At 35.8% G+C, this 14,232-nt stretch overlaps 1 protein-coding gene across 1 annotated transcript in view; it reads left to right on the top strand.

Moving 5' to 3' along the window:
* The window catches only part of c11.1 (maestro heat like repeat family protein c11.1), a 37,037-nt gene extending 23,881 nt beyond the window's left edge, over positions 1–13,156 (top strand). Inside the window, exons 19-29 of the mRNA XM_019050097.2 lie at positions 443–581; positions 1,995–2,154; positions 3,057–3,259; positions 3,713–3,853; positions 4,796–4,910; positions 6,723–6,860; positions 8,000–8,191; positions 8,906–9,070; positions 9,577–9,711; positions 10,447–10,549; positions 11,150–13,156. Of these exons, the coding sequence (XP_018905642.2) occupies positions 443–581; positions 1,995–2,154; positions 3,057–3,259; positions 3,713–3,853; positions 4,796–4,910; positions 6,723–6,860; positions 8,000–8,191; positions 8,906–9,070; positions 9,577–9,711; positions 10,447–10,549; positions 11,150–11,298 (1,640 nt within the window). The 3' untranslated portion in view covers positions 11,299–13,156. The remainder of the gene's footprint in view (positions 1–442; positions 582–1,994; positions 2,155–3,056; positions 3,260–3,712; positions 3,854–4,795; positions 4,911–6,722; positions 6,861–7,999; positions 8,192–8,905; positions 9,071–9,576; positions 9,712–10,446; positions 10,550–11,149) is intronic.
* Positions 13,157–14,232: the final 1,076 nt, after the last annotated feature.

Raw genomic sequence — 14,232 nt, 5'->3', positions numbered from 1 at the left:
ATCATGGTATACATAACAGGGGTGAATGAAGTCTCATGTGATGAGCGATATCTCCATTAACATTGAACGTAGAAATTTGGCGCTTGAATGGATCTTATTACATTTTGCTAGTCTATAAACTTACACCATCAGAACATGGATCTATGTTTAGCGCAACTAACCCATTATTTTATAGCCTATCCCTAGTTTATCCCTGAAGCAACGCAAGTGACCATAGCAAGTTGACGACTCATATTTTATTTGGTTGGAAATTAAATTTCAGTTTTATAAACTTTAATTTGTGAACGTAGCGTAAAAATTATCATAATGATTGTAAATATCTTAAAAATATGTGTCATTTTTTCTGGCAGGGAGTAAGTAGTATTTATCTAGTAATAGTATTTGCCAATATTTTAGTGTCATTTTTTATTTGTGTTAACCCAAGTTTTATGTCTTGTCACAGATGGAATTTTGTCTGCACTCATGAAGTTAACCCCTGGTGAAGTAAGAGGTAGCATTGTTACTGCCGTCATAGAGTTCGGACGTCATCATCCAAAGATTCTCATCAACACCCTTCTAAATCAGCCAATACCATTTCATCCGTAAGTCCAAGAGTCTGAAAGTCTCAAACATTGAACACAAGTCGGTGATTGGTTAGTGGGGCGGGGACTAGTAACCTCATTTGGTTGACAAATTACCTTTGACCTTTCATAAAAATTATTTGCTGACCTGAGATTTACCTCCTTTCCATGGATGATGCTTTCCCTAGAGAATAATTTGAGGGTATTACGACTGAGGAAGTGAAGTGACATTTTTGTGATTTTGCGGTGAATGCATTTAAGATTGAATAATCACATGGAATCTCATAACATAATTGAACTCGAAATTCAAACACCAAGACAAAAAAATGAGCTCTAGTGATCACTGTCTTCACAAAGTAAATCATGAACAATGACTGATATTGCAATTTTTCAGTAAATTTCTCCTATCCTCTTAGTCCTTCTTACCCTTCCATTAAATTGGGACCCAAAAGGAATCTTGTGTTAATCCAGTAAACTAAAAACTGATACTTTTGATGCAAAAACTGGTATATTCGGGTTTGGATAAGTAAAAAATTGATACATCTCAAAGAGATATGTTTTGAAAATCAATACATTAGAAACGAATGCGCACATAATTGATTTACTTGAGATTGATTTAAAAATCATTGATAAGTCAAAGCAAAAAAAGGAGGGAAGGCAAAGAAATATCCTTTGACAAAACAATTTGCGGTCTATCAATTTGCGGTATTTGTGACAGTGCGTGAGAAAAGATGCCTTTGTGTACAAAGGATTCTCTTGTATCCTACAGAATTAAATATGAAGGGTTCAGTTCTTTTCTGTATAATTTTTTTTTTTTTTTTTTTTTTTTTTTTTACCAATTTCAAATAGCCTTTGGCTAATCCCACGCTTATTACCCCAGTCCCAGGTGACCATTGCCTGAGACCATCAAATTCAGATCACCTGGCCGGTAATCAAGCCCGGGACCTCTTGGTCATAGGGCCAGCGCTACAACCACTACACCACAGGAGGCCGACAATTATAGGGCTCAAATTTGTATGTATTATAATACAAGCTCTTCAAGTCTGAAATATGGCAGATGAAAGCTTTGAATAGCTTTTGATAAAAATAACGTTTTCAGAATCGCGAATTTGAAACCTTTATATATGCTTTTTCAGTTTTGACGTATTTGAGCAGTTTTTGTGAAGAAATGTTCATACACTGCTCCAACCAGTGACATTAATATCCTAATTTTATAAGTTTAGGCACCGAGGTCCTTTTCTCATTTGATCCTCTCAAGATAAACTCTGGTCTCCGATCCATCAAAAAGTATTTCATGTCGTCATCTATCAGATGCCTGCATTGTCAAATCACCCTTAAAACCATAGAGGCAAGCCATAGTCCCTCTGCTCAAAATCAGGGGGAAAAAATGTGTTGTGCTATTAACATTTTTTCAATCATGTTTTATTTTTGCAGAGGAGTAAATGAAGTTTGGAAAGGATTAGCATCACATCCCACGCTGTCCTCTGAGACTCTCGACCAGTTAGTCCGATTACTTTCATCTTCAAACCTCTTTGAAGAATCTCCAAAACATGCAAGAGACAAAACTAAAATTGCCATAATGGCTCCACTAGCTGTGAGTATTAAAATAAAAATGACTTCAAGAAGGTTATTGAAAAATGGGGAAGTGAGTGCTTCTCTGAAGGGCTGGAAAACTTTGCTGGTTGAAAAGGCCTATTACTCTTTAAATGATCTCCACGATGATAATTAAGATGTAAATTTAGGGGGGTTTATAGACAAGTATTTTGAGCCACAACATGTGGCATTTGTATTCACTAGAGTAAATGAAAATAAAATAAAATAAAAGTGGCGTTGTTTGCCTCATGTTTGGCATTTCCACGATGAAACTCCCAAACCATGTATCTTGTTGCAGTGTTATAAAATTTCTGCTCCTGTTTTATTTTTTTAAAGGAGAAAAATCAACATCAATTCCTGGAAGTTTTCACAGAATTTTCCTCGCACAAAGAAAATCGAGAAAGTAAAAATCACTGCAGGTTTTAAGAAGCGCCGGCGAGTGATTTTTCATTTAAAAACAAATTATGACAGGAATTCTGCAGCGTTGTAAACCGAGATACATACGTGGTTTGGAAGTTTCAAAGTCTATTTATACATCCTTCTCACAAGAAAAAGTAAAAGATTCCTAATACAATTTACAAATTTAAAACTTGTAAAAAATCGCAAGAATTCTGAAAATTTGTTATGTTGTCATATCTTTTGGAAAACTTAATAAATATTTTGTCTATTGTGAAGCAAATTCAAAAACTAATGAGAATTGATATAATAATGAAATGTAATTTGTTTACATGTAATTATAGCAGTTTTCTCTTTAATTAGGCACAGCAAAAATGATTGAAGGAAGAAGGAGGAAAATAAGAAGGCAAACACAGTGAAAGAATGGAAAACTCTCCCCATTTTGTCTTTTATACTGAAACTGAAGGTTTTAGCTCATTCATTGATATTTTTTTGTTGCTTTTACAGGTTGTCAGTGCTCTGCAAGAATTATTTTCTGTAGCTGTAATGGGAGAAATTGCTGAGTCCAGATTTTGTGAATTATTTTCCTTGTTACTTGTAACTTTGGCCTCTTATGTGGGAACTCTGCCTCCCATAAACACATCGGTTTCTACAAGTAGGATTTCATCTTTCATTCCAAATCGAGAAGTTGGGAAGATAAGCCCCTCCAAGTGAGTCATGTTCTTTTACAACATCATTTTTTTTTCTGTTTCCTAGTTTATCTTAAGCTTCCTCTGCGTGGACGAAAATTAATTGGAGCTCTAAAGAAACCGGTTCTAGAATTTTTGTGGTAAACACAAGTTCTCTGGAGAATTGAATTTTTGTGTAAAAACCTGATATTCTAATAAAAAATTTGATTTTCTGGAAAAACATTTGGTTCAATTTTATATCTAGCACCAGTATAAGAGAAAATTGAATTTCAATTGCATAAACATCAGAAGAGATTTTATGAATGGTACGATTATCAAGATAAAAGTAACCTGACTAAAGAATGGAAAGTTTGATCGAAAGTCAAATTCATTATTTTACAAAATTTTACTAAATATTTTAGATATTTATCTCAAAAGCGCCAATAAAATTTTTTGGGAATCAATGTTCTTTCTTCTAATTTTTTTATTTTTCAGAGTTGCCTTGGATTGCTTCAAGAGTTTTTTACTGTGCACGAACTGTGAATCAGCCATGAATTTTCTTGTTGATAATTCCCGCCCAGACCTCGGTGAAAGTTTACCAACAGCTTTTATTCCTTTGATGCCAACATTGGTGAGGTATGTGATCTCTTTACTAAAAAATATAGTTACTTTCAATTGGTAAGAAATTAGGAAGGAGCTGCTGAAACATAATGTCCTGGAAGTAAAATATGTGGTTTCTGTCGATATTGCTGCTCCTTTCTGTCCATTTTCTCCTGAGGATAGTGTAATTTATCTCTGTAAAAGTCAGCATTTTTTAAATCTGGAATAAGGAAAATTTTGACTGTTTTTTTCCTCATCAGTTCAATATAATTTTAAATCAGATTTCGCCCCAAAATGTTGAATCTGCACCGGAAAATAGGGAGTGAAACTTATTGTAAAGTTGGTGTGTCACAGGCAATGCTCGGAATCATTTTTGAAATGAATGTTATCAATAGAAAGTGTACCTCACAATCTGCGGAATCAACGAAATCATTTATTAGCTGTGCCATTCCTGTAAAATGGCCAAAGTGGGAAACCATGTATCTCCATTGCGCTGTTTCAAAATTTCTGCTCCTATTTGATTATTTCGAATAAAAGATGCCAAAATTGCTTGAAATTCATACAAAACGTTCCAACAGAGAGAAAAAAATCAAGGAAGTTTTCAAGAAATTATGTTGAATAGCTTTCCAAAAAAGATTTGAAGATGACAGGAAGTCTGCTTCGTTGCAAACGAAGATACGTGTTTTTTTTTGTTTTTTTTAGCCATTGATATTATAACGTTCTACAATGCTGGAAATTCAAAGCAAACATTAGTCAGAAAATTTTTTGTTGATGGTTTCAACCTGCATGTGTCGTTACATGATTTAAAGTGTTTTTTCTCATCAGATAAGGGGCTTAAGTGCTATAATCCTCCCTAATAGAAAAAGAAAATATGTTTTTAAGAGTAATAGCATCAAAAGTGATCTTGAGAATATAATGCTGAGTTTATAATTGGCCCTCCTTAAAGTTATGAAAGATCCAATGTCCTTTATGTTCTAGGCGTGTGTGTGCAGCTAAACTGCATCTTGTTAATGACTTGGTCGACAGTATTAGTCAGTATGCTAATAGTAATTCCGAAGCTCAAAGAATTGCTGTAATCGCATTCCTTGCTGAAGTAAGTTTTTTACATGTTAGATGGTTGTTCTTTACTTGTCGTTTTTTTTTGCCTGTTAGAAACGGAAATGAAAGATTTTAACATTTAGTATAGTCTAATATTGCACTGGAGTAAATGCTGGACTTTGGATCGCTGTTTGAATCATTAGTTGTAACTAGAGTTGGGTCAAAAGAGATTTACCGCATTATCGGGTATAGATACAGATTTTTTTGTATCCAGCTGGATCCAGGATACCGGGAAATTTGCCTAGGTATCCGACTGAAACCAGATGTTTTCAGATCTGGCTAGTGCTTTGTTGCGTTAGGAAAATCTCTCAATTTTGCGTATTTTAAGTGTTTACTCCATCTTTTCTGAACCTTTGATGCATGCCTCTCTAAATACATCACGAAATTATTGTATGCCCAGGCCAGGCTCACTTATGCTTGCAATTCCTGTTGCATGTTGCTCAATGACCGAGAGCCACTGTACCATTTAACATCTCATAATACCTCATGTAAGATTGGAAATTGAGATTTGTGCTGAGTTTACACCATTCTGCGGGGAAATTAAAGCCAAACAATCCAAAAGTTACAATTTGGATCACAAAATAAACTCTACTGAGTTACGTACAAGATTGAGGGCGAGGATAATCAGCTCAGACAAATGCATCGAAAAATTACCGCCATGCTAAGGAAAACGCCGTTTGAACATTCTAATGTTGCCAAATTTACTATCAGAAAATACTTATTTTTGAGGAAAATTATGAAAATTTTTCATTGAAATTTTCAGACATCTCAGATAGAATTGTGAACAAAATTCTGTGAATAATTGGAAAAATATACCCATAAATTTGCCCGAACATTAGTTATTTGTCAAAGGAAGATTGGCAACGTCTGAAGGCTCGTACGGCGTTTTTCCGTAGCAAGGCAGAATAGTAAACATGTTGTGAGCTGAAAACTCTCCCTCCTCAGTCTTGCACTGAAATTCATTTGGGTTTATTTTGTTATCCTAATTGTAACTCTTGGATTTGTCAGCCTTGATTCCCCAGTGTAGTGGAAACCGTTTGGTTTCCACTATACATACATACATACATACTGTACATACTTCCTACCACACTGTCACACAGATAACTCTCATACATTCTCTCTCTTTTCTTTTCTTTGATGAGACAGTGGAAATTAATGGAAGGCATCAGATTTTTAGCTAATATCTTACTCTATAGTATAAAATCATATGGGTGCCGTGCAACGCTGAGGGTGTCACAAACCGGTTTCTCCTCCACTCCCCACTCTCCACCGTCCCACCGTCGCTTCCCACCAACCGGGTTTTCCCTAACTCTTAATGATCTTTTAACGATCTCACGATATCTGCATATTAGAGGCGCAAAGCGCCTCTGGGACGATGGACCGCGGAGCGGCCAGGGGGCGCAGCCCCCTAGTAAGAAAAAAAAATTGGAATAAAAAGGCTAAAAATGGAGTATCACCTATAGCGAAAAAGCAATGGATATACAGATTGGAGCAAAAAGTAACACTCACTTCTCACTTTTTACCAATGGCTAGGGTTTTTACTTGCCAGTTAAAATCAGATACTCAACATCCATATGAGAACCTGATTCTGGTGATGTAGACATTTTTTCATGACCCATTTTGAAAGGTAGAAAGAGAAAATGTAACTTCTCAATTCTTTGTCTTCCATCAAATGAGGTTCATTTGATGTTTCTCTGGACAAAAAGTCTCGCTGATATTCCTCATCATAAATTTTTAGTGACTTTTCCTCAATTCCGCATGATATTAGTAACTGATGAATGGTTCATCTCCTATTTTCTTTTTCCAGTGTATTGGTTCATGTAATTCCAGAACAGTTGATACCGTGATGGCGTTACTCCTTTCATCTCTCAATGATTCATCTCCCATCGTTCGTTGTTGCAGTTTAAAAGGCCTTGGAACCTCTTTCGATCACAGTGCAAACAGTGTAAGTATATAACCGTATTATTTTCTACATAGTTTTAATGTACTAGACTTAATATAAGGACAACAAGTCAGAAAACTAGTTCCTCTCTTTTAAACAAGTATGAATAAAATAATGAGGATACAAAATTGAAGAAACAGAATATGAAACATAATTTGAATTCAAAATTATGAACTCAGAACACACAAAATAAGACGCAGTGATGCAGGAGTAGAAACATTACTACAGCAAAGTTGCCCCTTTTTATGTCTCTTGCATCGGTGGTGACCTAGAAAAATGTAATCAGAACATGTGATGTTATCGAATATTACCATTATTTCAAGGACTTATTTTCCATGATATACCTGCATGAGGATTAGCTATGATAGCCAAAACAGGATAGAGTAAGAACTTAGGTAATAATATCAATAATTTCTATCAACTTTCTTTTTGGTTTCTTTCCATAAAGTAAGATTCCTTTTTGCCATTGTTCAAGTACTTCCCCTTTTTGACAGAAATAATTTGCACTAAACAGCATATCTCTTTGAGGGAAAACTGTGCTCATATGAACTTTTTCCCTCTGTATTGAGATTTTCAGCTTTATGCTGAATTTTAATGCACGTTGGCAAAAAACTCTAACATACTGTCTTACGACCTGTGCGTCCACCGCAATCAGTTTGAGAAAAAATTTCTCACACCATATTAGTCAAGTGTCGCATCCCAGGCATTTTTGACAATTCCATCGCTGAATATAATTGCAGCCTTTCTCAGGCTGTGTCGACAACATCGCGTAAGATTTGGATGATGATGTATATTGGTGGCTAAAGCGTAAAACCTCATACGTCCTTTTGCCACTCGCAGATTTCTTCTCAGTTTTTATTTTTTTGTTGGAAAACTAGCCAATGTAATTTCTTGCAAACTTCCTCGATTTTTCCTCTTTGTCATTAGAATATTTTGTATAAATTTCAAGCTATAAAGTTGGCTTATTTCCCTTCCTCTATAAAATGGGAGCAGAATTGTTGAAACACCGTAGCAAAGATACATGGTTTTGTACTTTGGCTATCAATTTGTAGATCCCTATACTAATGCACAGTGCAACACTTGATGATTTTGTTGAATTCAATCCTGCGAAACATCTTACCCTCGTCTAATTCTGGTTTTAGATGTCAAAACATGGCGAAAGTGTACTGAGTGCTCTTACGGAAGGATTAGATGACAACGATGCCGGAGAATATCCAAATATCGCTTGCTCCGCTTTGACTGGTTTAGCATCAGTCCTACCACACTTGGACTCCTCGCTAATTATTCCTGTTCTTGTTTCTCTAGCTCTACGAATCAAACCATTCTTTGAAAAGGTAAGATTTATTTTTTTATGCATTCTTTTTCACAAAAACATAATGTATTGGAGTCCTCTCTCCAATTATGAGACAAAAATATGAAAAGTGGGGGAGACAATCCGTGGAAGTAGTTTAATTTTGCCAAAATTCGTAGTGAAGGCGCTTTTTACTGTTTAAAATGTACTTTTGTCCGGGTCGGATGAAAATTCGATTTTTTCAAGAGAGGTGTCACTCTAAATTTAAAATAAAAACCTACCGTTTTACCCCAACACATAACAATAGGTCAGTGCCAAGGAAGTTTTGCAGGGTTGTAGTAAAATTTTGTGACAATCTAACCAATCAAAAGCAAACAGTTGAGTTGACGTAGTAAAAGCAGTGCTTAAAGATGAGTTCCACCAATCAGAAAACGTTGCGTCTTTCCTCAGCCTGGCTACGTCATCAGTGCTCATCAAAAATATCGTTTTAGACAGGTCCCATTTTTGGCAGTTTTAAAAGGGGGTTTCTCTGCCATTTGAGGTTAAAAAAAATCTGAACAAATTCCTAGGAGCTTAGTTACCTCCGTACTTCCAGAAAGTGAATTAAAAAAGTGGGTGCCTCAACCCATTCAACCGCTGCTCAAAACTTCCTCACTATTACCCATGAAGTATGATTAAACTAATGACCTGTCCATGATCTTCAAGATTGAGCATGGTTCCAAAATGCACAAGCTGAGCTCAAGTTTGTTTCTTTCAGGATGATGTTTCAGTCCGCAGCAGTGCCATTAAACTATTTGGCGAACTCGCAAAACATGAAGCCAGCAAAGGAAGCTCCCAGAAAAATGCATTTAAAGAACAAGTCATCAATAGCATTGTAATATTTCTCTTGCATTTAAGCGAGGATGAAGAGCCAGTCATTGAAGTAAGTATCCATTGTACTCAGCAACTTATCAAAGCCTTTCGGGTTTTTCATCTTCTGAATTATATTGATACACTTTGTCAAAAAAAGAAGATGCTCCTAACTAGAGTCCTTTTATAGAGAGAGTTAAGGCAAGTCGGCGCAGACAATCTTTGAAGGTAACCAATGTGTTCAAAACATATCATAGTTTAGAACTTGAGATTTTCAAGGAATTCTGTGCAGAAATGGCTAAGAAATAAAAGAATCAGTGCCAGTTTAAGAACCTCAGTTTGTGGGCGGGAAGGGCGTATGATTTCCTGGTCCATGCCAGTTTAAAATCTTTGCAATTGGCAAAAAATTCATCTTTATTCCCGTTTGTGACACTGTGGAGACCTAAAACACAGGAGCTAATCAGAAATGGATTCCTCATGCCTTAATTCTCAGTATGAAGGGACTCTACTTATAACCAGTATTTTGCAGTTATTGAATTAATGCAGGCTCTAAGGATATTTTTGCAATTTTCATTTTAGGCGTGCAAATATGCTCTGTATGGATCCTGCCCGCTTCTGAGTATCGGAGAACTAACAGAATTAGTTGAAGCGCAGTTGGGGAAAGATTCATCTTTTGATCATGAAATTTTTTTTGTACAAACAACAGAAATTTTGGTAAGTTAAAAAATACTCAGCTCTTCTACTGGACCATTGAGTGACACTGCTCTGACTTTGTATCTGTTATCTCTTCTTGCTCTTAGGAAAAATGTAATTTTCTTGAAAGTTTGCAAGAGGAGGGCAAAAGAAGTTTAGGTACAAAGTAAATGATCGAGGCCTTTGATTGCCAATGTGTCGTTTTTATCATATTTCACGTCACTTAACTTTTAAATTTAAAAAAGGCGTGAGTTTAAGTGAACAAGATGCATTTATAATCCATCTCACATCTTATTTGACTTCCTACAAGGGAAAGTACCTCAGCCCACGGAGGCAAAATTTTCTGCAAAGCGTTTTTTGTCAAGTCGAAGTTTGACCGCTAGATTTGATTGACCCTGTAGTGTCCTGAAAAATAAGCTGCGAATAGATCGTTTCAGTTTTGTGCCTCTAAAGGGTGAAAAGTTGCATTATAATCTAGATTTGTACTCTTGAACACAGCAAACCAGAATTTTCAATGACCTTTTCTTGAAGCCACATTTTTGTACCCCAAACCTCAAACCTCTATAACTCTGCCCGGTTTTATTTAACACGTTAGCGAGTTATTGTCCCATAATGTCTTGAGGAAACTATTTTATGCTCTGGTATCAATAGCTCAATTTCTGGGTTCGTGAACTACGGTCCTTTTGCTTAGGGACATTCACATCCGGTCAAAATATTATTTCGAAGATTCCTTAATTTTTTTTTTATTCATTTCAGGTGAAGAGTATGCCAGAGTCAATGCCAATGTTCGTCATGACAGCTTTAATGTATTGCAAAAGTGTTTGGCCATCCATCAGAGCAAGTGCAGCACTCTTTATTGGTAAGTACAAGATAATTCTTGTCAGTTGTGTGTAAGGATCGGTACACCTCTCGCTTAACACACTCCAAACATGCCTGGATACCACAAGGCACTTGGTAGGGGTGCAGAAACTTCTAAGGGTTTCTACAAAATAATTTTATGTTCAATCAAGTCAAGTTTCCGCAGAATTTTGCCTGACACATAAAGTAATGCAGTCGACAGTTTCGTTCCCTCAAAACAGCTCGCTTGAATGGTTTGCTTCCCACCTTGCAACAAAAAAAAAGCTCTCTCTTTCCGAATTTCTTCTCCCCCATTTTTCTCGTTCTCACATGGGTTCTCCCATTTCACGGGACTGGACCGTGACTGGCCGGTCCCATGGTACGGAAGTCTCTGCACCCCTGATACTCGGGTAATTTTATTTTGTTTTATATCTTAACTTGATTGTTCAGTTCCAAGAGGGAAACTCTCTTTCTTTTGAATGAACATGACTACAGCTTTAAATTAGGAACACTAGACTGCCATGTTGCAAAACTTCCAAAATACAAGTTTCTGTCAACTGTTTGGTACACTTATTTCAATGCTAAATTTCACCCTTTTTTTTTTTTTTTTTTTTTTTTACAGGATTAATTTTTAGATGTCTAGATTCTAACTCTGCCGGTAGAGTGTCGATTGACTCAATTTCTGCAAAATTAATGATGCTTCTGCGGGACAATGATTTGAATGTTCGAGCGCAAGCTGCTGCAGCCCTTGGATGGCTTATTTATGATTGATGGTGTCTTTTTTCCAGTGGGTAATTCATGCTTCGTCTAGTCCAAATCCGAATTTCATCAACAACTTTTCACTTGGGCAAAACAAATATTATGTAGGACAAGTATTTATGTAAGAAAGTAAATTGAGAGAAAAGGGAAATTTAAGAGTAACTGGAGAAAAAATTGATCTTTTCTTTTCTTAAATTTGGAGGAAAGATTAGAATGGAATTCTTTCTGCAATTTTAAGGAATGATTAATCATCTTGGCAATTTTGCTTACCAGTAGAAATATGTATGCCGAATTTTCTGTTTGCCGTTGTTCTGCGGCAGCTCAGGACAATGCATTTCGATGGTGAAACTCCCAAACCATTTATCTCCGTTTGCAATGTTGCAGACTTCCTGTCATACTTTACTCTTTAAATGGGAAACCATTCAACGTCAACTCAAGGGACTCTCCATGATTTGTCCTCTCTGTGTGAGGAATATTCTGTGAAAATCTCAAGCCATGATGTTGGTTCGGTCATATTTTAAAGAAATGAAAGAGGAGCAGAGATTTTGAAACTTGGTAAACAAGATAAGTGGTCTGGGCGTTTTGTTGTCGATTTTGGATAAATAGCGTGAATGTTAATTGGACGTATCTACAACAGAACTACGGAACTATGTGCATTATGACGCAAGCCCTGTTATGCACATATTCTTATGGGTCTCAGGGCTCATGTCTTAATGCACATAGTTTCGTTTGATAGAAATACATCCAATAACAGTTTGAATACGAACAAATATTCACAATATATAAGTAAATAGCTACTTCTAGCCATATATGAAGTCCTGTTGTTCCTGGTAGATGCATTTCTCAAGATGCTGTATCATGTCTTGTAAATGTGGGAGTGTAACATTTGTGTGTGTATGTGCGGTTTCTGCTAATTATTGAAAGAGTTCCCTTTTTTTCCTCTCCGTACAAAGATAAATCAACTGTCACATCATTATTTTGATTCTTCTCATAAAAGAACACTGCATAAGCTCACAATATATGTGGTTTCAGTAGTAATTTGAAAGGAACACACATCAGTAATTGTATTAGTCAATATTTTTTATCTATTTTTGCTTTACAAGGCTCAGTAAGCAACTTAGTCTTAAAATGTTTAAAAATGTGATAGTTCATTTATCTCATATTCTAATGTACTGTACATTTATATCAAAAGACTGTTAGCAAAATAATATAAATGCCCGTGTGCCAGGATATACTTGTAATTCTATTATTCAGCAAAAAATCAAATGTTCAAGTAAAATTTATTCTTTGTGATAAATAATACCTTATGAACGGGAAATTTTGTGTCAAAAGTTGTATGATCTATGAGAATTCATGCAGACATCAAGAGCACCTTAAGTTTGATTAAAATGTAGGTAGATGTCTTCCCTCATTTGGCAAGGGAGACCTTTCATTTTCTTCCCCCAACCTCATTCCCAAAGAGATTTTATGTAAAAATACAGAAAACTGAGTTTTATGAACCTCCATATCTATACTGCTTCATCCATTTCTGATGAGAGCAAAGTTTTTCGACAACGTGGGGTGAAATGAGAAGTGAATATACCATAACCATAATTGTACCGTTAAAATTGTTGCACGGTTACCATTTTTCCCTTGGGAGTAGGGTTTTTATGATCAAAGATAATTTATTCTGCAACGCTCCCGTTTGTGCATTCCTCAGTGCTGTTTTTTTATTCTTTGCTTTTAATTTTTGTTTTGAATTTTATAATTATTATTGTATTAATCGATTTCTTATATATGTTTTGTTATTGTTACAGATAATTTTATTTAAATAAATTTGTAGTCTTTGGACCTCAGTAATTAAAGAAAATAATAATGGAGCCCTCTTTTTTTCCTTGTCTTTTATTTTTCAAGCCTTCATACCCAATTGTATTATTACGTACTGGAGTGGAACAGTGTGCATTACAAAACAAAATCCTTTTACGAGAAACAACGCTGCCTTGGTGACACTTTTAGAGCATAACTTAGCTACAGTAATGCCCTCCATGCCACTAAATACGCTGTCTCAAGATTTTTTTATGAAAGTGAATTCATATTGACAAAGTTTTGTGGCATAGGGTCGGCCAGATTTTTTTTTGGAAATTTGTAAATGGCTAGAGCTCGAAAGTTGTAAAAAGACACAAAAAGAATGAGGAAAAAATCCCTGGCCAAAAATTCTAAACATATGTGTTGTAGTTAAGAAAGCTGAATTTTTCGAGTTTGTTAGGGAAACTCGTTCTTGACTCAGGAAATTCCAAGGGGCCTCGGAACCATACGCAATTGATATTACGCTCAAGCCATGCAGTAATAGTTGCTTATCTCGAAATTTTCTTTCTCATAAAAATCGAAAGGGATTACATGGACTAAAATTTTGGGATCAAAAACGAGGTTTTTCAAACGGGCCGAATTCAAGCTACTTCCCGGTAAAATGACCTGAGGAGCCCGATTGTCTGGTTTAGTCACTCTATCAGTACTGACAGCCACTACCAATATTAACCTGCTGCTTCTCAGGACGTTTTCAATTTTACTGACAATGTGTGTCTTATGTCAAAATTATGATGCACTTATATTTTGTCTTTCGACAAATCTTGCGACCATTAAAGTTAAATCCTGTTAAAAAAAGTTAATCCCAACTTATAAATTTTTCGCCAATTATGGGCTATTAATGACATCATGTTTTAAGGCTAAAGCGCCATCCTTAATTTGGGCATCACCAGCTAGCAATGAGGTCCAACTGATGGTGACTGGTAGAATATCGACGATAAAACTACCAGACCACATATCTCGGTTTGCAACATTGTAGACTTCCTGTCATACTCTATTTTTTAAACAGAAAACTACTCAACGTCAGTTCTGGAAACCTTCCATGATTTTCCTTGAACGTGCAAAGAAAACTCTGTGAAAATTTCAAGGGATGTTATTGATTTG

The sequence above is a fragment of the Bemisia tabaci genome, chromosome 1, assembly GCF_918797505.1.
Source record: "Bemisia tabaci chromosome 1, PGI_BMITA_v3".
Classification (NCBI taxonomy): Eukaryota; Metazoa; Arthropoda; class Insecta; order Hemiptera; family Aleyrodidae; genus Bemisia; species Bemisia tabaci.
This window is presented reverse-complemented; position numbering and strand designations above follow the sequence as displayed.